Source organism: Maylandia zebra, linkage group LG15 (assembly GCF_041146795.1).
Source record: "Maylandia zebra isolate NMK-2024a linkage group LG15, Mzebra_GT3a, whole genome shotgun sequence".
In the NCBI taxonomy this organism is placed as follows: domain Eukaryota; kingdom Metazoa; phylum Chordata; class Actinopteri; order Cichliformes; family Cichlidae; genus Maylandia; species Maylandia zebra.
The window spans coordinates 41,464,427-41,489,391 of NC_135181.1; the positions used below are offsets into that span (position 1 = coordinate 41,464,427).

At 44.3% G+C, this 24,965-nt stretch overlaps 1 protein-coding gene across 1 annotated transcript; it reads left to right on the forward strand.

Moving 5' to 3' along the window:
* Nucleotides 1-13,233: 13,233 nt before the first annotated feature.
* On the forward strand, nt 13,234-24,533 carry hyi (hydroxypyruvate isomerase). Its single transcript, XM_004561555.2, has 8 exons — nt 13,234-13,531; nt 15,197-15,308; nt 20,543-20,657; nt 22,085-22,163; nt 23,016-23,065; nt 23,132-23,201; nt 24,118-24,252; nt 24,334-24,533. Exons 1-8 carry the CDS (start codon nt 13,333-13,335, stop codon nt 24,390-24,392), a joined length of 819 nt encoding a protein of 272 aa, XP_004561612.2. The 5' UTR covers nt 13,234-13,332; the 3' UTR covers nt 24,393-24,533.
* Nucleotides 24,534-24,965: the final 432 nt, after the last annotated feature.

Consider the following 24,965-nt stretch of genomic DNA (forward strand, 5'->3'; position numbering starts at 1 on the left):
TCTATCTCTGTACGTCTGGGCTTAAAGCTCGGCGTGTGGGCTACATTAATTCAAGTCTGCAAACTGGTTCTTTCAACCATGCTTCATGTGTTTAAATTAATACACAGTTTGCAGCCTTTCCAAGAATTCTAGCTTTGGTGAGTGAGGTTCTAGCATTTATTAGTCTCTTTCTTAGCATTAATTAGCAGGTGTCTCTGTTTGTGCGTTACACCTGTACAGTCTATGTGTATGACAAGCAAACTGGCATTAGCTGATGACTAAGTAGCTCATAATATTGGTTTGTTATTGCTTTTGGTGGATTTAAGTCCTAAACAAGATCTTGAGTTTCACCTCATGTCACACCGTCCAAATACAGCCTGTCATAAGGTTTAATATAACCTCTATGTTAATGTAGGTTCTTGATATATTTTGGTCTCCAGCGAGACAAGCACACCTCTGTTGCTAACAGAGACTGGCATAGCAAAAGGAAAGCTGACAAGACAAGCAGGAGACACCTATTTTTACCGGCTCTAATATTTAGAATCAAAGAAATAAAAGGAAAAGTCTTTACATAAAATAAGAGACTGGACGTTGACGATTGGATGTCACATGAAATCATCCTTTTCTTGCCAAACTAGTGTAGAAAGAGTTCAGGAAGAGATTGTCTGTGACACATTAGGTTCAGCTGAAGGAACAATGAATTACACTTCAGTTTTCAGACTCTTCTCTAAACTCTTTCAGTGGGGAGCAGTGCTGTCTGCACAGCTGTGATATTACATTATATTATATATTATATTCTAACATTATTGTCATTAATGATCAGACGTTAAGAAACCTAAAGGGAGCGTGTGGAGGCCCCTGGAAACGATTTTGATTTATGGGCTCCAGAAACAGCAGCACAGCCCCCGTCTTTGATTTATAGGCTGAACCAGCTGAGGACTGAGGCCCATGTTTCCAGCTGCTGTATCACACAACACTAACCAGAGCGTTTACTTTGGAACCTACGAGAAATCAATGAATACACGGCGTTTGGTAAATATTGACACACACGTGTTGTTTAAGCAGTATAAGTACTCTACAGCTGCTGTTACAATTACTTTCAACTTTAAAGTCATTAGATGAAGTGCTATAGACAAAACAGCTGTCAGTAATTATTCAGTTAACTGCCTGTAAGCTATACATGGCCGCCGGTCATAAGTTCAGTAATTTTTTGTTTAAAAACGACCGTTTAGAGAGAACAAAAAAGATGTTTGCAGACAACGGTGTTCTCGTTAGGACCTCATCAGATCTGTGATATTCTTTCACATACAGCAGTTTCTGTGCTGGGATGAGAAATAACTCCTCACTGCTGCTAACCTCAGTGTGACAGAACTTGTGTGTTAGCAGAATATTAATCCTCCTGGGTCGTGTGCTGTTAAGCCTCCAGAGGCACTCGCTGCTTCACCACTGTAACCTGCTTCTGTCAGGATATTTATTTCAGTTTGGCTTCAGCTACCCTCCTCTAACAAGTGTTTTACATGAATTTGCTGCTACATGAGGAATAAGGGAAGGTTTGCTGAAGAAAATAAAGACAGCATTTAATGCCACATTTTCTTTATCAAGGCTAAATGCTGCTCTGAAAACATTTGTCATGTTCTTATTTACATCTTGAGCTTCTTCAGAAGATGAGTGCAAAAACCGTATGTATAAATTTAAAAACTACATAGAAAGGGTGTACTAAAAAGCTAAGCCTCAAACTGCGACCTCAGTACGACAAACATCTTGTGTCTTTTAGTTTTTGTTTTTTTTTTGTTTTTGTTTTTTTTAAATGACATCAGAAACAGCAGTATGCGACATTACGTGATGGCAGAGCTTCAGTTCATCCTTTGTCATTTTTTTTTTTTTTTTTTTTTTTTTAATAAATAGGACAGGGGGAATGAATGAGAGAAAGAGGGGGAGAGAAAGAAAGAAAACCAAAGGGGAGAAGAGACGGTGAGAAGGGGGGGGAAGAGAGAGAAAAAAAAAAAAAAACTCCTGGGTCACCTGTATGGAGAAAAAAAGAAACAAACAAACAAACAAACAGAGGAGACAGCAAACAACAAAGAGCAACATAATAATAGAGAAAACAAAGCACCATCACAATAAACTAGCTAGTCATAGATATCAGTATTTACTAAATAATAAACGATATTGTGCAGCACGCAAGATAGACAGCGCACAATGTGCTTTGAGGCAGCAGCCAAGAAAGCTTTAGTCCGCGTCTGTGAATACCCATGTGTGCATACCTGTGTGGATCAGCATGCTTGCATTCCAAAGGTTTCTCCATGTAATGATCTGCTAGGGAGTGTGGGGGGGCCACAGCCCCGTCCTCCAGGGTGTGAAGCGGGTATGGAGGAGATCAAAACTCCAGACATCCAGAGGCCCCCAGAACACAAGAGACCATGGAAGACCAACAGAGGGGCAGCCGCGCCACTGTCCCAGCAAGAGCTGAGGAGAGTCCCAGATGAGGGCTCGCCCAGCAGCCGCGGAGCAGAAGTCAGGGGGAGTTGCAGTGACGCGCCCGTGAGCTCCGCCGGCCCCCAGCTGCGCCTGAGTGACCGAGCCCCAGGCCGAGAGGCCGGGGGCACCCCACCTCCAAAGGGGCCCGAGCGAGCCCCAGGCCCCAGGGTTGCTCTGCTTTCCACTTTGAAAAACACCAGAAGTGTTCAGATTCAAGCCAAATGACAGGTCGCACGTTCCCTCCTTTTAAACAGTCTCAGCTGTTTCAGTGTTTTTGGGATCTTTGTAAAAAATGATGTTCCTCTTCTTTCAAGCTTCATGAAACTACGAGGGGTTTTCCCCATTTCTCCACCATGCAATCCCACGTAAGCACACTCCCACCCGATGCTTTGCACTCAGCACAGTCACTGCAGTAGTGCCAGTCAGGTACCCGTTTAAGTCCAAAGTATCCTTTTGGTTTAATCCAACCGATGGTTCTGCTGCTCCATCACATTTGCTTAATCATGCTCCTTCGTGAGCAGTGGTTGTCTTTAGCATTAAACTCCATCACATAGGTGACAATCATTAAACACCACATCTATAATGTCATGCGCAGGTAGGTCTGTAAGCTTTTGGACAGTGAAACATTTGTTTTTTAATTTAGTTTCTTTACACCACTACAGTCGCTTTTAAAACCAAGTAATGAACACGTGATTGAAGACTTTCAGCTGGAATTTAAGGGCTTTAAGATAAGATAAGATAAGATAACCTTTATTAGTCCCACACGTGGGAAATTTGTTTTGTCACAGCAGGAAGTGGACAGTGCAAAAGTTATGAGGCAAAAATTAGAATACAATAAGAATAAATACAGTACACAGCTGTACAGAATAGAATAAAATAATATACTATATACAGTAGAATAAAATAAAATAAATATACAATAAGATAAAAATAGAATACAAATACAAATACTATATACAACTGAGTAAAAATACAACGATGACAGAAAGGATTATTGCACTTAGTATTATTGCACATGTGTGGATGTGTGTGCTTGATCAGTTAAAGTCTTTATTATGGAGTCTGACAGCAGTGGGGAGGAAAGACCTGCGAAATCTCTCCGTCCCACACCGTGGGTGCCGCAGTCTCCCACTGAAGGAGCTGCTCAGTGCTGTCACAGTCTGCTGCATGGGGTGGGAGATGTTGTCCAACAGGGATGACAGCTTAGCCGCCGTTCTCCTGTCACTCACCACCTCCACTGGGTCCAGAGGGCATCCTAGAACAGAGCTGGCCCTTCGGATCACCCTGTTCAGTCTCTTCCTGTCCCCAGCAGAGATGCTGCCGCCCCAGCAGACCACACCATAAAAGATAGCAGAAGCCACAACAGAGTCATAGAAGGTCTTCAGGAGTGGGCCCTCCACTCCAAACGACCTGAGTCTCCGCAGCAGGTACAGCCTGCTCTGCCCTTTCCTGTAGAGGGCGTCTGAGTTATGAGTCCAGTCCAGTCTGTTGTTCAGATGAACACCAAGGTACCTGTAGCTGTCCACAGCCTCAATGTCCATACCCTGGATGTTCAGTGGTTGCAGTGGAGAATGCTTGTGCCTGCGGAAGTCTACCACCAGCTCCTTGGTTTTACTGGCGTTGATCTGGAGGTAGTTCAGCTGGCACCAGTCCACAAAGTCTTGAGTCAGTCCTCTGTACTCCTTGTCGTCCCCATCAGTGATGAGGCCGACTATTGCAGAGTCATCAGAGAACTTCTGCAGGAAGCACTGGGTGGAATTGTGGGAGAAGTCTGCAGTGTAGATGGTGAAGAGGAACGGAGCCAGAACCGTTCCCTGTGGGGCCCCCGTACTGCAGACGACCCTGTCCGACACACAGCCCTGAGTCCTCACATACTGTGGTCGGTCAGTGAGGTAGTCCAGGATCCAGGTAGTGAGGTGATGGTCCACTCCAGAGTTCACCAGCTTGTCCTTTAGAACCGAGGGAAGAATGGTGTTGAAGGCACTGGAGAAATCAAAGAACATGATTCTCACAGTGCTTCCAGCGGTCTCCAGGTGAGCGAGGGAACGATGTAGGAGGTGAATGACGGCATCATCCGCTCCAATGCCAGGCTGGTAGGCAAACTGAAGTGGGTCCAGTGATGAGCTTATTAGGCGCCGAAGCTGAGCCAGGACCAACCGCTCCAGGGTCTTCATCAGGTGGGATGTCAGAGCCACCGGCCTGTAGCTGTTGAGGTCCTTGCCAAAAGTGATGGATTAACCGAATCACCTGATCCTGGGTCACACTGGGAGCTCCGCTGAACCGCTACCAGCTGCAGCGTCAACACTTGGAACCAACTGTAGCTCTTTTCTCTCCACATTTGTTATGAAATAACAAAAATAAGGTAACAGGCCTCACCTGTCCCACAAGAAAATGTGGGAAGGTCTAAAAATGACTGTAATTACCACACAGTTAAGGTGGAACTTAAGTCGATTGTAATAAAGCAGAAAGTGATGTATAGAAGAAAAATAACAAAAACAATCCCGGTGTCCAAAAAAATAAACAACTGGATCGAACTGTAAACTGTGCCTTCTGTTATTAGCAGTGTAGCGCTCAGATAGACTATCAATAAAAGGTAGACATGGCAATCATGATGTCAGCCATTGATTAGTGAAGCTCAATTCTGAAACCTCGAGCTGAGGATTTTCATCATCACCTTCTGGGTATATTGATGTTGCATGGACACGATGAGCAATGTGCAGATCTGAATATGAAACAGGCAGAAACTTCAAGCTTACAGTGCACCAACATTTCCAGTCACACTAAAAACACAGTCGACTTTACTGCATTTCTTTACCTTCAATGTGAAAGTCATTTACGAAATGGAAATCATGTTATATCCAGTAACTTGAAACTAGCAAGTGACCGAATAAATTCATCAGGGAAGTTTTTACTGAGGTCACAGGTCAAGTGAGCAGCAGGGAAACTTTCTTGTAGGCGTCTATGCAATCATACTTTGTATAACTTCCAGAGAAGTCGTCCCTGCAAAAGAAAGATTGCAGGTATAAGGATTTGCAGACCTCTGGGATCTATCTACAGTGATGTGGAGAAAAATCTAGAGGAATTAAGAGTAAGAATAAAGGTGCAGTTAATCAAACCCATTGACAGGTGTCCTTCACCTGTAGATGAAAAACGCAGCAATGTGACATGTCATCAGTTAATATTCTTACTAAATATTTTTTTGATACCTCATTAAGGATAAGGATACGCTTTATCTGTCAGTTGCAGTTGCCTGCAGCTGAGATGACAGACCCAGTCGACCATACAGACAATATACAGACTTACATTGGGGAGACAGGTCAGGCGAGGCAGCAAAAAAAGGGATAGACAGTGAAATATGTAACATATGGGGGCAAAGTCAGGAGAAAAAAAGGGTTCTGCCCATGATGACTTCCAACCAGTGAGTCATCATGAGGAGAAAACACAAAAACTCCATAGCACATAAAGAAGCACAGATATCATCACACTGTAACGCCATGAAACACAGACAAGCAACATAAGGGCGGGGGTACGCCGATGTACGCCTCCAGCTGAGCGGGTGTCTCCATCGGTTCAGCTTGAGAAAGTGTCCTGTAGCCAAGAGCCCTGTTATCATGGGTCCGAATAAGTAGATGTCTTCAATGTCTTCGATAGACAGTCTCACCAGGACACGCCACTTCTGCCACCTGTCCATCGTGTATCCAGCAAGTGACACTCGGGCTCTCCCGAACCCAGGCTTCTCGTCAAGAATAGAGTGTCAATTGCATTAAGGGACCAGTTGATCAAATCCATAGTTCTTCTTTAGTTTTAGAGAACAAGAGTGAGAAAGAGACTCTCTCAGGGTTAGAGTCAGACAAGACAAGGACATAGAAGCAGCAGCAGGGAAGATAAGGTTCAAGGTTCAAGGTTCTCTATTACTTGTCACATGCATAGTTATACAAGTATAACACACAGTGAAATGTAGCCTGACACGCTCCTCGACATGTGCAAAAATTGGGGGGGGGGGGGGGGGTGTAGAGGAAGAACATATATATATATATATATACACATATAGTATATACACTGGGTGAATGTGCAGTAGTAGCAGCAAGCAGGTGAATTCTGTACATTAATATGAATAGATATCTGACTATTTTACAGGATAGACAATATAAACATATTTAAAATTAAAGGAATTGAAATGTACATTGTGCCTTGGTTTAGTGTCTGGAAGAGTCCTGTCTCAGTCAATTATAGATGATGTGAGCGGGCGGGTGTGTGTGTTTAGGGCACGGATGGCTTGGGGATAGAAGCTCCTCTTGAGTCTCTCTGTCCTTGCCCGGAAGATGCGGAACCTTCTACCAGATTGCAGAAGTTGGAACAGTTTGTTGCCAGGATGGGACGGGTCCTTCAGTATCTGCGCTGCTCTAGTCCGGCATCTCCTGGTGTAGGTGTCCTGAAGCGGGGGGAGAGCAATCCTGCAGCAGCGTTCTGCTGTACGGATCACTCTCTGGAGAGCTTTTTGGTCCTTCACACAGCTGTTCCCAAACCACGATGTCATGTTCTGTGTGAGGATGCTCTCCACAGCGCCTGTATAGAAAATCCTGAGGATCTTTGGAGAGACCCTGAACTTCCTCAGTTGTCGTAGGTGATACAGGCGCTGCCTAGCCTTTTTGGTCTGGACCTGAATGTGTCAGGTCTGAGGAGATGTGGACACCAAGATACTTGAAGGACTGCACCCTCTCCACTGGAGCTCCATTGATGATAATGGGCTTGTAGTCTCTGTGCTGACCCCTTCTGAAGTCCACCACCAGCTCCTTGGTCTTGCTGACGTTCAGCTGGAGGTGGTTGTCCTGGCACCACGATGCCAGATTCTTCACTTCATCCATGTAGGCCGCCTCATCGTTGTTGGAGATGGCACCCAACACCACTGTGTCGTCAGCAAACTTCACAATGGTGTTGGAGCCAGATAAGGGAAGGAGAGGGTGAAAGATGCGTCCGCCTCCTCCAAGAGCCAGAAGATATATAATATATATATTACACCTGCTTTTTTTCTTTTCTTTCACAAATGAACAAGCTGATATTTGACAAGAGACACCCAGACTGGCTAATTGATGTCTGAATCCCCAAGGATCCCCAGAAGGCCCTGTCCCATCCAACTACCAGCCAATAACCTGCCTCAGTACCACATGGAAGCTCCTGTCAGGTATCATAGTGGTATCCTGTAGCCAAGAGCCCTGTTATCATGGGTCCGAATAAGTGGATGTCTTCAATGTCTTCGATAGACAGTCTCGCCAGGACACGCCACTTCTGCCACCCGTCCATCGTGTATCCAGCAAGTGTCCCTCCGGGACACTCGGGCTCTCCCGAACCCAGGCTGCTCGTCAAGAATAGAGTGTCAATTGCATTAAGGGACCAGTTGATCAAATCCATAGTTCTTCTTTAGTTTTAGAGAACAAGAGTGAGAAAGAGACTCTCTCAGGGTTAGAGTCAGACAAGACAAGGACATAGAAGCAGCAGCAGGGAAGATAAGGGAAGGAGAGGGTGAAAGATGTGTCCGCCTCCTCCAAGAGCCAGAAGATATATAATATATATATTACACCTGCTTTTTTTCTTTTCTTTCACAAATGAACAAGCTGATATTTGACAAGAGACACCCAGACTGGCTAACTGATGTCTGGAGAGTCCTGATCCCCAAGGATCCCCAGAAGGCCCTGTCCCATCCAACTACCAGCCAATAACCTGCCTCAGTACCACATGGAAGCTCCTGTCAGGTATCATAGTGGCTAAGATGAACACACACGGCTCAGTGCATAAGCGGGGCGCAGAAAGGAGTTGGCAGGAATACCAGAGGGGTGAAAAATTGGACCAATGAAGAGGCCGCTGGGAAAGCCGCAACCACCCAAGACCTGCAGAGGGTCAGGCTGAGGAGTCAGCTGAATGGATAAAACAAGATCTAGGGAATCCACACCTACGCCCTGCTGCTGATCAAGCACCCTGCTAGGATAGTAAGATGACCAAAGGAGGCTATAGAGGCCACTGACATCAAGACAGGGAAGCTCCTGACCAATCATGGAGAATTTCACCCCAAATAAAGCACCCTGAGACTTCACACTGAGCAAAACCACTGCCCAAGATGAGAAAACAAACATCCAGGAGGACATCAGGAAGATCACAGACGACCATGTGATTCATGAATACCTCAGGCAAGAGGAAGAACCATCATGCAAGGACAGGCCCCCGCATGCTATGTACCACCCGCAGATAGAAGAAGTGGCTGACATCCAGAAATCCTACCAGTGGCTGGAAAAGGTGGACTGAAAGACAGCACAGAGGCACTAATCATGGCAGCACAGGAACAGAGGAAGACGGCCATAGTGATAGATGTAGCTATACCAAGTGTTAGCAACGTGAGAAAGAAGGAATACAAGAAGCTGTACAAGTGCCAAGGGCTCAGAGAAGAGGTGCAGAAGCTGTAGAGAGTGAAGGTAAGTGTGGTCCCAGTGGTAATCGGAGCACTCGGTGCAGTGACCCCCCAGGTTATGGGAGTGGCTCCAGCAGATCCTGCAACAACATCTGAGACCTCTGTCCCGATACTGAAGAACCTCAAGCTCCCGGCACTCTGGTAGAGGGCCTGAGCTTGAAGGATAAAAGAGCGCCCACAGGGTCACCATAGCGTGATCGCTCTGTACTCACTTTTTTTGCTTCTGTTTTTTTATATTGGCTAACATGAGCAGCTGCTTTAATGTTTACAATTTTATAAATTGCTGGTGAACAGTGGGAGCATTTAGCAGCTAACAAGAAAGATATTTCCCTGAGGACCAGGCAGAGACTAAACTAGCTCTGATGAACTAGGACATGTTGATGTTTTAAAAGATTTGATTTGGCATGACTGTGATGGGGGGGAACTATGGATAAAATAAGCAGCTACAGCTCATCAGGAGCTGTGTAACAGTCTGGCAGTCGTTTGGACTCACAATATTTTTTAAGTCAGTTCAAAGCAGCTGCCTCACTTGTGTGGATTGCTGACATTTGAGAGAATATGGAGTATATGGTGTAGACCAGCGTGCTTTCACTCTTTGGTTTCTTTATTTCATGACTTGTTTGGTGTGAGGGGAAAATGATCCCTGGTGACAGCAGTGTTTACTGGAGTTGTCATTTGATGTTGAGTCCTTAAAATCAAAGCAGGTTACCATAGAGAAAAAAATCAGCAGCACAATTTGAACCATATGGGAACAAAATGTTCTAAAATTATAAATATTTAGAAAGTCTTTATTACTATTGATCTAACTAACATGATTTGCTGTGAAAATCTTCGTACTGCATGCATTCATTCATTGCCTTACAATATTTTGGAGGTGACTCATATCTGCATTCATGTTAAATTAAAGGGAGGAGTGTCAGCGCTCTCAGGGATACACCGATGAAGCACGGCCTAGGTGGATGCCAAAGTATAAATAACACATCAGCAGCTAGAGCACCATTATCAGCTGCTGTCAGAGGTGCAATAATATTGGTTTTGCATGCATTAGCCTTAGTCAGCAGGACTGTCTGCTCAGAGATAATGAATGAAGGATACCTGTAAAGGTAAGCGGGAAGCCTAAAACAGGTCAGGCCTCTGATGACAGCCAAATATGGCTGCACTGAACAGCAGGCTCAGCAGATCGAGCACCAAGAGAAGTCCTTTAAAATTATACCAAAGGCTTTGTTTGGTCAGCCCTTCCAAAATGACACAGGGTAGTGTTTTCACTAGGACGGTGTATTCTGTGTCCCAAATAAAAAAAAATTGTCTTATTTTTTGTTTTAAGAATCTATTTTACAAGTTTGGTAAGTTTCAGAAAAGCAGCATTAAGCCAATAAAATCATTTTTCATCTTTATAAATCTTGATATGAATAAATGGACCAGATTTTTGGTTGTAAGAGCGTTTCTGACTTCTGCTTTTCCTCTAATAACACATCACATTTGACTGCATGGAGATAAGGGTCATTCTCAGCTGCAAAAGGGTATGGGGTATTGTTGTCAACCTGCCAGGCGGGGAGGTGGCATGGACACTTTTAAGTTGGGATAAGAATGAGGCGACGCAGGACTGATACTATAGGAGCATCTACTAGGAGCTGAGGGGTATACAGTGGTGTGAAAAAGTGTTTGTTCCCTTTTCTAGTTTTTTGCATTTGTCACACTTACATATTTCAGATCATCAAACAAATTTGAATATTACACAAAGATAACTCAAGTAAACACAAAACGCAGTTTTTGAATCAAGAAATCTCTTGAATGGTGCCTGTCCGACAAAGTGAAGCAGACTAACAGATCTCAGAAAGCAACACATCATACCACGATCTAAAGAAACCCCTGAGGACCAAAGTCACTGACATCTATCGGCCTGGGAAGGGTTACGAAGCCATTTTAAGGCTTTGAGACTCCAATTAATCATGGAGAGAGCCATTATCCACACTGAACAGGGGTGAACCTTCCCAGGAGTGACCAGCCGACCACAATTACTCCAAATTTAGTCCAGAAGGTAACTAATTCAGATGGTCACAAAAGAACCCAGAACAACATTAAAGAACCACAGGCTTTACATGTCTTAGTCACAGTCAGAGTTTATAATTTACCAATAAAAAAGAGACTTGGCAAAAATGGCCTGCATGGCAGAGTTCAATGAGAAAATCACTGCTGACCAAAAAGGACCTCATCTCACATTTGCCAAAAACATCTGGATGATCCCCAAAACCTTTAGGACTGACAAGACAAAAGTTAAATTTTTTGGAAGGTGTGTGGCTCATTACATCTGGCGTAAAATTAACACAACATTTCACAAAAGGAATATCATAACAATAGTCAAATATGGCGGTGGTGTGATGGTCTGCAGCTGTTTTGCTGCCTCAGGACCTGGAAGACTTCCTGTGCTAAACTGAACCATGTTATTCTGCTGACTGTCCGGCAGTTTGTTTGTGACCTCAAGCTGAAGCGCACTTGGATTCTGCAGCAGGACGATGATCCGAAACACACCAAGTCTACCTCTGAATGGCTTAGCAGAAACATGTATGTGCGACTTGTATGTGGAGTGACGTAGTCAAAGCCCTGACCTGAATCTGACTGAGATGCTGGGGCATGGCCTTGGAAATGCAGTCCATGCTTGAAAACACTCCAGTGTTGCTCAATTACAACAATGAGTTAAGCAAAGATGAGTTAGACAAAATTCCTCCATGGTGCTGTAAAGACTCATTGCCAGGGCAACATCACACGATGTTTCAAAGCGGTGACAGGACCGCACAGGTGAAAGAAGACACTAATATTATGTTCAACTTAAAGGACCAGTTCTAGTCAAAACACTATACATAAGGTTAATATCTGTATCCAGTTATTTACAACTGAGATAGCAGACCATGATTGTTTCTGAGCCTTTACAGTCTATTAATATGTTTTTAATGAGAAAGTAAGCTACTGTGAATTCAAGTTAAGATAACCCTGGTTTGTGCCTATCAGTAGGTGACAGGCCACAGATAAGCACCAATTCCTCTAAAAGATACAGATCTGCAGGGTTTGGAAAACCCAGAAGGTTGATATTGTTGCTGGATATCATATCTGGATTGAGAAAAAAACATTCAGCTCAGAGCACAACAAAAACTATATTTGTAACCCCAAGGTCCACCTCTGCTTCAGAATCAAACCACAGCTAGCAGCCTGCTGGAATCCAGGATGGGAAACACAGATGTAAGCTGAGAACTTACTAAAAGAGCCTTTTCACAATGGAAAAATGTCACATATGGATGATGTGAATAGCTGTTGTTAGCTAGAAGCCCATGTAAGAGCACAAACTGGGGATAAACTGAGCTGCCAAACCTCACAATCTGAAGGTTTCCAATGATAAACATGACAGATGTTTTATAACGAACCAAAACTGCTAAATGGAAAGAAAAAAGACTGAAATAAGTCAAACAATAAAGAATCAAATGAACCAGAGCAATAATGTATGATATCAGTTTTTTGTAAGTGTGTGGTAAGTAAATTAATGTACAGTTCAGTAATAGAGTTTTATTTCAAAAACATTGTCCTGAAATACGTTTTTTTGCATTTGTGATTTGTCTTTAAATAAAACAAAAGAACAAACAAACAAGCAAAAAACGAACAAAGAAAAGAAAAGAAAGCAACAAGGAAAACATAAACATTGAGATGCTGGAGTTGAACATATTACATTAACACTGTTTTTAACTCATTATTGTTTTGGAGACAGTGTATTTTAAAACACTTAAAACTTTGGGAAAACAGTATTTTCCTACCTGAGATTACATTTATCCGCATACTTACAATCTTATTTAAAAGTCATTCTTTGCTGTACTTTTTCTTTAGTTTTTTATATTACATTTTTATTATTATTTTTGTATTATTTATACTTTAAGGTATAATTTTACAGTAAAATAAAGTAGAATAAAATGAACAAAGTAAAATAAAATAAGATTAAATAAAATTATAATCGTACTGGATTTAGAAAAACAAGCAAGGACGCACGCTGCCAATCACGTGACGATAACACCGGTCTCCTCTGACGTTCTAAGATTAACGTTTCCGGTTTATTTTTCACAATAAAGGGCTCTAATTATTTCATGAATTTTGTTCGGCCCCGAATGGTTTTATGTGGTGTAAAACAATTGAATATCAATGGTGATTTGTTTTAATTATATTTTAGCTTTACGTCAGAACATTTTCAAGGAACTGTGTTCTATATACATAAAAATTCAAATAATATTTATTTTATTTTGAAAGGTTTGCTTTCCATTTCCGGTCCAGACCGACGGAAATGTAGCTAGCTTAGCGTAGCTCCTCCCTGTCTGTTAGCACGTAGAAAGTTCAGCTGGACGGCTGAACTCGGTCGTTGGCCTCGGAAGTTTAACAGAATGGCTCCACTGAAGTTTTGTGCGAATATTTCGTGGCTGTTCACAGAGCTTCCGGACTTCAGCCAGAGAATATTAGCAGCAGCCGCGGCTGGATTTCAGGCTGTGGAGGCAGCGTGGCTGTACGATTCGGATCTACAGGAGCTTCAGAGAGTCAGAAAGGCCACAGGGGTGGAGGTCGTCCTTATCAACACCCCGCCAGGTAGACACTAGAGGGGGTCGCACCGTTACACGCAGCTGTTCATGTTAACTACCAATGCTGAAGAATGGCGTGGAGAGCAACTTCCTCCCGGGTGGGAGTGCACAACAATAAAAGAAAAAACCCACGACCTTCTTAAAACGATAAATATTAATTGTTTTTCTTTTAATGACAAATATTCTTAAATAAGCCAATTTGAAAATTAAAAATACAAATTAAATCCAATACAAAGCCAGTCAGGCCTGTGTCAGGTAGTGCTACTGCTCCACTACTACTGGCATGTTTTACAAAGCCAAAAATACTACATTTGAGCTATTCTAATGTAACTAATGCAGTTTCAGTACAGGGTGAGTACAGGACGATAGCGCTGCATTGTGTTTGTGTCACAGTTTCAGTCTGTTTGAGGATTGTTCCGCCCCTAGTCTTACCGCATCCATGCATCATCTGCTTATCCAGTTCAGGGTCACAGTTGGGCTGGAGCCTGTCCCACATGTCATTGAGGGGGAGGCAGGGTGGCCTTATAGTTGTGGCTCTCTGGCGAAACGTGTTAATGTTTCCTCTCAGCTGACTGAGAGGTGGTTAATAAAGGGAGAAACTGATCATTTAAAATAAATAAATAAAATCTGATTGAAGTGTAGACTTTAAGCTATAATTCAAGGGGTTAACAAAAGTATTGCATTTATTGTCTTCTTTCGATATGCTGGAGCAGCGGCTCTACTCCACACTATGCCTCCAGTCATCTGAGCTCTCACCCTTTCTCTAAGAATGAACCCAGCCACCATACTGTCATTTCAACTGCATGAGTTTGCGACCTTTTGGTCATTACCCAAATTCCATGAGAGTTGGGACGTAGATGGACTGTCTCAGTCTTTCAACTTGGTGCTCTCGTCACCTTGACAATTCAATACAATACCTGCAATTCTGCTGATGTTGCACCAATCTGCTGGTCCAATAAGATTTCAAAATGCTTGAACTCTCTTGCTTGAGGCAGCGTCTCTTCTCCAACACAGTGGGAGACTTCCACTGTTTTTGTGGCCTCAGACTTGTAGGACTCAGACTCTGACTCCGAGGTGCTGACTCTCCTGCATGTTGTAAGGAGCTAGTTGAGGTGACTTGGGCACTGGTTAAGATGTCTCCCAGGCACCTCCCTTTGGAGGTCTGGGAAATTTTGTGAGGTGCTCTTGTGATATTTAATGGATCGGATTACATTTTTTATTTCTCTCCGATATCCGATCCAGTAATTTAGGTCAGTATCGGACCCACACGTAATATCGGATCGGTCCATCTCTAGTGTAAACATAGTATATTGATTAGAACAAGGATATGTTGGGTAGGAATCTGCCAGCATAGACAAACAGTTTTCCCTATTTTCATGGCTCTGACAGTTTGTGAATAGTTTTGGTTTTGAAGTCCTCATTTCTTCCTCAGGGTTTTATTAAAAGTAACTGTCGTTCAAGATTATTAATCACCCAGAGCAACAAGATCATCAGTTTCACTTACGGAGGCAGAGCAATGAAGACGCATCATAAACACTAACAATGATGTCACCCACTACAGCAGGCATTCAACACACAGAAATTAAGCTTAAGAGTGGTGTGTGTGTGTGTGTGTGTGTGTGTGTGTGTGTGTGTGTGTGTGTGTGTGTGTGTGTGTGTGTGTGTGTTGCAGGAGATATAAAGGCAGGTGATCTCGGTCTTGGAGCAGTTCCTGGAAGAGAAGCAGAGTTCAGAGAGGGACTGGATCTAAGTGTGAAGTATGCCAGAGCTTTGGACTGTAAGAGGTAAATTGAAATCCATTTTTTATCCCCTAACCTCCAACCTGAGAAACAAAGAAATTGCATATATTATTAACAAGCGTGTAGTCATACGAACGCTTGCATTTGTCTTGTGCTGTGTAATAGGGCTGCATTGATTCTTCAAGTAATCAGAATAATTACAAAAGGGAAACCAAGAAGTAATGCAGTCTTATATGAAAGACATTTCATATCCACATACTCGCATACACAGAGGGCCTCCAACACTAAAGAGACGTCCCATACAGGGACGCGGACCCTAACCACGGGTCTCAGCCCGTGAAGCCCTTTCAAAGAAACGCATAGCAAGGGGAGGTGCACTTGCTCTCACCCTGTCTGCTGCTTAATAAGCCTCAATTGTAGAAAAAAAAATGCTTTTATCCAGCAGCTCCTGCAGGAATGTCGAAATGGATAACTGGGATGGTCCTGGCACCATTCCTCAAAGGCTGCCCATTTGTAAGCATATGAGGCTCCTGATTTCTGCTACCATGCTTGGGGGCAGACCCTTAGCTGTCAAATTGAACCTGTCATCATGATGAACTGAGGACATGCGGGGCCGATGTGCTCTCTCTAGAACTGGAGATACCCCTCCCTGCCTGTTTATATAAGAGACCATCCTGACTTGGATATTCTGGCTCCTCAGAATCAGACGAAAATGCTTGAGAGCTGAGAACACTGCTAGTAAGTGATCGATGTGCAGCCTGTGCTGTGGTCCAGATCCCTCTCACTGATGCGCCATCACACAGAGCTCCCCACCCCATCAGAGAAGCAGTGGTGGATACCACGTTGTGAAACAACACTGCCAGTCGGAGAGCCCTGGTGCAGCAGCCAGGGCTCTCTCCAGGGACAGAGAGCTAACATGCAAGCTGTGGTTACCGTCAGCATCCTCCAGCAAAAGCTATGTCGTCACCTCCTCTGTTTAGCAAGTTACGAGAGCCCAGTGGTCCAGATAAGATGCAAACACCCATCTCTCTGAGGGGTGCTAACGCTGCCAGTGTGTTCATGGGGAAATGCATCACCTGCCTGGCCTGGCTCACTCGCTTGCAGGCTGAGCATTTGAATAAGCATTTTTCATTGATTGTAACACAGGACCGTGTACATTAATACAGTTTGTTGGAGACACCTTGGTGGGGCACAGCAATGAAACACAGCAGGAACACTTGATTTGGTCACCTGAAAATTCAATATACCCAAACTTGGAGTTACAACCTGAGAAATTTCGTGTGCAGGGGGTTTGTGCTTCGTAGACGGTGGTAGAAAAGTGCAGTGTTGTCTGGGGCCGACAACCTAAACACAACTTAAGTGGTGCCTCTTGGACAGCAACAGAGAGGGAAAAGCAGCATTTCCCTGCCGCTGGACCCATTCTCCACTCGGTCCCAGAGATAGGAGGGCTGAGGCTTGTTGGGCCCGAGGGTTTGCTGGTGTGGAAGTCGATACGGAGGCTGTGCGCTCGCTGCAAGGTCACCCGCAGCAGCCGTGGGCGCCGCTCTCTCGCAGGTCGGCAGAGGAGTGGCAGGCCTGTGAGAGCTAGAGCTGCTTCTTCCTCAGATCAAATCCAGCCTGCATTGCTTCCAGTGATGGTCCGAATAGCCCAGCAGCAGACACTGGTTCGTCAAATACACAGCCTTGTCCCTGTCTGGGAAATCAAAGAGCGTCAGCCACAGGTACCTCTGTGCCACTCCCATCAACACCATCCCTCTGCCAAGGCAGTGCTGCATAGGGTGCAGCACTCCATACCACTACTGCATAGCGGGGCGCACGAAGGATCTAATCAGTGGCGATTATGACCTTGTTAAGGAGAAGTGCCAGCGGGCTGTCTGCAGGAACCAGCAGCCCGAGCACCACCAGGGACATCGCCTGGTACGTCTGGAGCACTGTGACGAAGCGGCAGTGCCTGAACCCGATAAATCTTGTCCAGCTGCGCGTGCTGAAGCTGCAGTGCGTGAACGGCAGAGTTGTGGGGCAACCGTCACCGTGGTTGTGAGACGGGGGCAGATAAGCAGCCAGGGACAGCTCCAGCTAAGCCAGCCTCCTCAGCACCATCCAGGTCCACAGTGACACAGGTGACAGTATTTTGCTGCATGATGCGGTCAGCTCAGAGACCAAGTCGGGAACATGGGACGCCAGTTTTTGGCCGTCATGGGCTCCGGTGGGAGGATAAGAATTACAACGTGTCCTGAGCTGGCAGAGGAGAGGGTCCGTGCACGGGAAAAAGAGACGCGTCGTTGTGGCCGGCCGACGCAGCAGTAGCGGCGCACTGCGATAGGCTCTCCTGCTCATCCCTCAACAAACCACACGTCCAGCACGTCCTCGTCTCCCTGGGGGGCGCTGGCCACCTGCGTGGTTCCGGCTCATCTCTGGTTAACCCGTCAACATATTCCATGTCGTCAGCTCAGCTAATTGCGGGGACATTGACCACATACTCCTCGTCTTTGGACTCAGAGGTTTGTTCTTCGCAGTGTGTAAACTCTGGCTCCATGTTAGACCATCATCATCTCTGCTGCTGTGGTGTTGTCAGTATTGGCGGGCTTAATAAACTTAATTAACTTAACCTTTTGTTTACTTGCTGCTCCTAAGTTGTATTACCTGTATTGCAGTTCTGTTCTCAGTGGCTCACATTTCCAGAGCCGTGTGTTAAACGAAGCAAAGAATTTGTGTCGAGAATTTTTTACGATGGAATTATTCAAATTACTCGCTGAATGTTTGCAGTCCAACTGTAAATATTGTAAATATAAAAATGGGACACTATCACCCCCCCTGCTCTCTGGGGTCAGCTGTCTCTCTCAGTGAGCTGTACTGAGTGATGCTGGTTGTTCCAGCAGTGAGTCCAGGCTCAGCACCAAAGCAGACTGTTTTACACAAATTGCTGAACTCGCTCCCGGTGGACTTCAGCTTTGTGTACAAGCTTGCCTTTATTTAGCTGGATCCATTTACATGGTTTAAATTGTTGTATCTGTGCGCTTTCTTTATAACACATTGTGAAGCACTTTGTGTGTTTTGTTCTTGAAAAGTGCGGCATAAATAAAATTAACTTACTTACAGTTGCAAGTCAACCAGGCTCAGACGTTTCTCGGGCCATGATAGTAGAGCAGCTAGAAGAAAGGCACTTTAGTAAGAGGCATGGCTGCCAGCAAGAGCCCAAACACTGTCTGCTGAACACCAGGCAACGTTTATGGCCTAGTAATACCACTCTGTAAATGTAAGTGCTCCTTCACTAAGTAAAACATTGTGCTCTCAGCAGCCGAAACACATTTACTTTAAAACACAAAGACTGCTTTCTCCACATGGTGTCCACTCATTCTGCCAAATGTTATACAAAGTATAAGAAAATCAAAGGTCATTTTCATTGTGCTGGCAGTGACACAACCGCAGCATTACTGGTACATGCTGCGGTTGCTTTGGCAGGTTCAGCCAGCAGGTGATTTACTGGTGGATGTGTTGAATTGTTTTTGCATTTTATTGCACAGCCCTCATTTCCTCGAGAGTTGTTGTCATTTGTCGCTCCGTTATGTTATCGTCTGATTAAGTCACGACACACCAGCTGGTACTTAATGAAAGTAAAGCTCAGCAATAGTTGAACTTAATTTCATTTGATATCTCTTCAGCACCGTGCACAGATGTTCTGGACACAGTCAAAGCAGTTGGTTTGTAACTTCCTGTTGATTTTCTGGTTCATCTTCAAAATTTGCATTGAAGATTTTCTGGTTACTGGAAGCTTTCAGTCACAGCTTTGCTGGTTTTTGTGACTTTTTCATAAAATGCATTAACTGCCTGATATCTTTTGGATGTGTTATAATGAAGTTAATCACACTTCTGGCATCTGAGGCTACAGATTTGCCAACATATGCTGTCTTCAGAGGCTGCAGAGATTTAGCGAACAGAAGCAGCTGTGTGCAGCAGACACCAGAGTCCACTGTGGTCGGGACCAAAGTACCACCAGGAAAAGTCAATTCAGTTCATGTAAATAGGCGTGACGTCACAGCAATCAATAACTCCGCCCGTTGGCGTTGTCCCCTGATACAATCGGAGTAATTTACAGGAAATTTCAGCGTAAGGTTCTTGATGACCGCTCTGGGACGGGCTAAGCCTCTTAATGGTGCTGTCTAATGGTGCGAGATTTTAGAGAGGTCCGCCGAGGTTCGCTGATGCTCCGTAGATGTAAAGCAGAAATTTCTACTTCATGTTGCAGTGCTCTGTTCAGTTTCCAAAGTTTTGTTTTTACCAGTTTTAGTGTTTTACGCGTTTGCAACGACAGCGTGTGTTAAATAAACGAGCAGCTGGATGAATGACTGTGGCTCCACCAGTGTGCGTTTCCTTTTTGTCTTATCCAGTTACGGGAGCGTCGCGTTTCCACTAAAGGTTAAGTGAAGACATTGTGTGTTGATCTGGACTTAAAGCGTACATCATCCCCACTGCTTTGTTCATGTAGAGGATGCTGGCTGACCTGTGACATGGCGTTATGGTTCCAGATCCTCACTGGACATCATTGCGTGTTAGACTGACCACAGTTGCAAACAAGGAGACATGTTGCCAAATGCGAGTCATAAAACAGCCCCTTGTGTCCGAGCGCCCGGCTGTTCCCTGGAACGTGCTGGAAACGTCTCTTTTCAACATCTGTCGGCTCATTTTTCTGTTTTGTTTCCGAGCAGCTGGCAACGTAAATTTGAAAAGCTTGTTTGTCTCTTAATTCTTGTAATTGCCGCCGAGTTATCTCATAATTTGAGCCAGTTTGATTAGATGGTTGATAAACCAAACAAACGCACCTTTTGGAGATCTTTGTGTGTCACTTTTGTTCTCAGGTGTGTAAAGCTGCCCTGCAGGTACAGAGTTGAACAAAGCCATGTTGATTTGGCACAGTGTGTGAAAAATACAAATCCATTTAGCTGCTGGTGTTGCTCGTGCAGACTCATTGTCACATTTCAGCAGAACGCAGGCATTGTTAATGACACCTGCTTTAACCAGACAACGTGTCTGCTGTGAAAAAGGTCGATTCAGACCAATTTGGGACAAGCTCAGCTCCCTTAACTCATTCACTGCCAATGGCATCTATAGCCGTCAATTGCAGTGAATGAGTCAATGGGTTTAACTCATTCACTGCCAATGGCTGGCAGTGAATGAGTTAATAAGTCTGGCACAAAAGCAGTCTTTATAAATGTGTTTTAAAAGCTAGAATAGAGTAATAGATGTTCCTGTGTGCCATCTTTTCTACATTTCCTTTCCAGGATTCACCTGATGGCTGGGAGAGTTCCCGTGGACTCTGACAGAGCGACGGTTGCTAAGGAAATGGAGGCGGTCTTTGTGCAGAATCTGAAATATGCCGCTGATATCCTTTCAAAGGTAAGTGACCTTCTCTGTCCAACATACCACTACTGTCACGGCAGTGCAGTCATAAATCTTTCATGAATGCATTCCCCTTTGGGCATGAAAAAGGATTTAATCCCTGCACTCGAGTAAAGGCAGAGTTTCAGAGTGCACGTGATGAGCACAGCAAAGGTAAATATATGTTTAATTGAGTGGGTTGAGCCTACGTGGAGGCGGTTTGGTGTCGTGGCTGAGAAAGAGGATCTCCACGCTAACAACTGGATCTGTTCCAGTGGTTGAAGCTGTCGCATAGAGATGAGCTAACGTGAGAGTCACTCAGTGCTCTGTAGCCGTTTGCTTCTCCACAAACTTCTGCTTGAGAGCCACGCCCACTGCGACATCAGTCAGTGACTTTCCACCTCAGCTGGCGTCCCTGTCACCGCTTCCCAGCCCTCCACTGTGTCTGACACGGCTGCTTTTCAGCGAAATACTCTGAAAACCGCATGTGCATCCACGTGGACGAGCCCCGACACTGACCTGCGACAGCGTTTGAAGCACTTCTGTATCGTTTCTAGCTGCACTGTTGCCAGATATGAACAGAGATGGAGCTGGGTGTAATGGCCTGTGGACAATGATTTTAGGCTATACCACAATAGACAGTTTATATCTTGATATTTCAAATATTTCATGCTCAATTGATCCCTTTAATACATACAGTTGCACTCGTGTGGAGCTTCTAGAAGTCATTGCAAAATAGACCTACAATAAAACATAATTGAATCCATTCCAGGGCTGGCACTGGGACACATTGGCTTTTACCAACTGTTTGCTGAAAGTAAGGCCATGATGTGAGGCTGTATATGTGCTCGTATACTGTAATTTAATAGAGACCAAAGCTGGCACACACTAAAACTCCAGTTTTATTCTTGCTGTTTCTCTGCTGAAATCCTGATTCTAGTAGTTGCAGCATTATCTGGTAAAATCAGCGTAAAAGCCAACAGCTGTGATTGTATTTGTTCCTTTGGGGGGGCGGCTGCTATAGTTTTGTGTAAAATGACTCAAAATGATGTGTTTTTGTTGAATTTTTGTTGAAACCTTTTCCACTCTGCACTTACTGAGCAGAGTAAAAGCAAAGATAGAAGCGCCTCTGACAGGACAGCAGGGTCTGTGCTCGGGGGCGATATTCTCGACTCTTCTGTGGACAGTGTGCAGGCTTTTCCCCAAACGTTTGGATTTCTCGGTAACTATTTTTGTCAACAGTCACTACTTTGGACACCTGTAGTACGTTGTGGTGAGCCAGGTCTGGGATGTTAGCTTGGGCAGCAAAATATGAGACGCCCAGAGTTTGAAACTGGCAACTAGTAACCTGAAGGTTGCTGGTTTGAGTCCCTGTTAGGTACTAAAATGTGTATAATGAATGAAAAATATGATTCAAGTTACACCAATCACACTATCGCTCTTAGGAAGGAATCACTGGACTGATTGAACCGATCAACACCAGGATTACAGACCCCAGGTATTTTCTGGACTCTCCTCATCAGGGTAAGCCCGCCCACTCTAAACACCCTTGAACTGACATCAAGAAACACGTTATGTTTACTTTTGCATATGAATGATCAAAAACCGCTGACCTGACCAAACTATGAGTTCAGCTGGAGCTTCAAGTAAGAGTTGACTGGTTGACTAGAATGATGATAATATCAGGGCTCAGTCCAGGTGTCATACTCGTGACCTTTGACCCTCTGGATATCATGTTAGATGCGAGTGTATTATATGTCCTTCATGCAGACATGCTAACACTATTTTGCTCCTGCTGCTTTGCTGTGTCTGCCTACGTCTTTTCCTGTTACCTTAGTTACCAGTTTCACTACTTTTGTTCTCCAAAGAGTCATAAAAGTCTCAGACATCAAAATGAATAATGGCAGTGGTTGCACGTGCAACCTGTAGACTTTGGTAAAGTTTTAAAGACTTTCATCAGTTTGTTTTTTCCAAATTAACTCGTGAACGTAATGATGCAAAAGCCTGTTTCCAACAGCAGCAATGAAATCTTCCATCATCGCTGAGCTGGACCAACCAAATGCAGTGGTCTGATTGGTCAGATCGGTTTATTCCGAGCCGAAAAATCGAGCTTGGTTAAAAAGTGAAATTACAGCTGCTGCATTAACAATTGGTCCAAAAACTGCACAGTTTTTATGCATCTGGTGTGTGAAGGCCTTCAGACTGTGTCATTAAAATTAGTCAACCGCTAAAGCGGTAAAATCCCAACCTAAATGTGAGCTGGTATGTTTATTCATCAGTGACCCTGAACCATGAACGGCGCGATGTTGTAATGATGACGTTCAGTATGTCGTCTCATTTCCAGCACATGTAAATGCTTCTTTTTTCTGTCTGCAGCATCTGCAATGCTGGAGAAGGTTGGAAAGCCAAATATGAAACTGCAGATGGTGGGTTCTTTCAAAATGTGTCTAAAGTGGAGACAAATAACGTAACAGCTGTCTACACTGTTTCAGGACATCTTTCACTGGCAAATAATGGATGGAAACCTCACACAAAACATTCAAAAGTATATTCCTGTCATTGGTGAGTATGCAAATGTTCATCTGGTATTAAAAACTCAAATCAGTTATAGCAGTCAAGACCTCAAATCGAATCCTTCTGGGTTAATATCTGCAGAGGCTGCCTGTCTTTCCTTCTCTTCTTTATTAATTTCTGCCGTCACTCACACTTCCTGTCTCTTCTATTCTGAAAGTGCTCGAACTCGTGGGGGTGACGGCGTGGTGGCTTGAGTTAGAGCCAGGAAATGGCCATAATGCACAAAAACTGGATGTGCAGAGGGAACTGACTTACCCTGCTGATGATATGAATCTGCTGTGGATGTGCTTTGCCTTTAAACAGCAGCTACAGAGGAAACGAGGTCCATCAGGTCGTTTGCTTCATCAGCATCAGATACTGACTGTAGGCTGCCGTAAATGACATTTTAAAACTTGAACCTTGTTATCGAGCAGCATGCTTTTTTCTTTCTCAGAGGCAGACTAAAGGTATCTGTGTCTTATCACACAAGTGGCATTAAGGATGTTAATTAAAATCACCTTGCAGACCTCATAATCTTGATATGGACACTGACCTCTGTCAGCTGCACTCAGAGAGGCTGTGTCTGCACTGGGCAGAAGTCTTTCTGTCTAGTTTAGTTCTGTGTGCAGCGCGACTGAAGTGTAGAAGTAACAAATGCACGGGCTGATTTTCAGCATCACTCTGACACATCATTGCACAGATGAAAGAGTCCTACGTGTTTCTTTCGTGTCTGTATTGAAGGACAAAAGCACTCCCAGGTCCTCCGTGTTACTGGAGATAATCCTATCCACAGTAGGTATCTGGTCAGGTGCTGACTTCTGCTCTTTATGTTGCCCAACACAAATTTGGGCAGTTTCACACATAAAACCTGGTTTTATGTTTCGTGTGAACACATCACAAGATGATAGGTTGCCACGTTTCTCAGGTCACGTCCAGATTGCTCAGGTTCCCAGCAGAAATGAGCCCGACAGCGCCGGAGAGCTCAGTTACAGCTACCTGTTCGACACACTGGAAAACATCGGCTACCAGGGTTATATCGGGTGTGAGTACAAGCCGCAAGGTGAGTGTTCGTGTGATTTAAGGAATGATTATGAAAAAGACTTAGAAAACAGCCGTAATTAACTCTCTCTTTGCACTGCAGGCTCCACAGACGAGGGTCTCGGCTGGATCAAAGAGTACTGGGCTCACAGAAAGTGCTGAGAGGAGGTGACGGAGCATAAAGCTGCCAGAGCCCGACGGACCTCCACCTGCAGCACGCGGACTTTGCACAGACTCCTGTGTCCTCCTCTCTGAATCTGTTTCCACACTGTAGAAAGAAGTGAATACACGACTTCCTCCTCATCGCTGCTGGGTTTGTGCTTCTTTCTTCATCGGTGCACTCAGTTCATTCACAGCAGTGATTCAGGATGGCAATGTTGTTCTTTAAAAGTTCAAATCATTTTTTCCATAAGTTTCTTCGTAGCATCAGGTGGAAGGAACGTAGGACGGAGCAGGCAGAGCTGCCGAAGGCTCAGAAGTAGAAAATACTGACTGTGAGAGGCAAGCTCGACATCAAAGGTGTTTCTTAAGAAAAAAATCTTAGAGTAGCAGCCTGATGGAGCAAATGATTAAGAATTCGTTTTTGAATGAAATATTTTGACTCCTGGTACGACATTTCAAACAAATAACTGCAACATAATGACATTTAATAATGAACTAATGAATGTTATATTTGAAGTTTTGGCGTCTGAGAAAATGACCTTCAGGGCTGAAAAGTTAAAGTGCTGAAGTGGG

Coding starts and splice junctions, on each gene's coding strand:
- hyi (XM_004561555.2), top strand. CDS start 13,333: ATGGCTCCACTGAAGTTTTGTGCGAATATTTCGTGGCTGTTCACAGAG. Junction 13,532..15,196: donor CCTTATCAACACCCCGCCAG/GTAGACACTAGA, acceptor TGTGTGTTGCAG/GAGATATAAAGGCAGGTGAT. Junction 15,309..20,542: donor AGAGCTTTGGACTGTAAGAG/GTAAATTGAAAT, acceptor TTTCCTTTCCAG/GATTCACCTGATGGCTGGGA.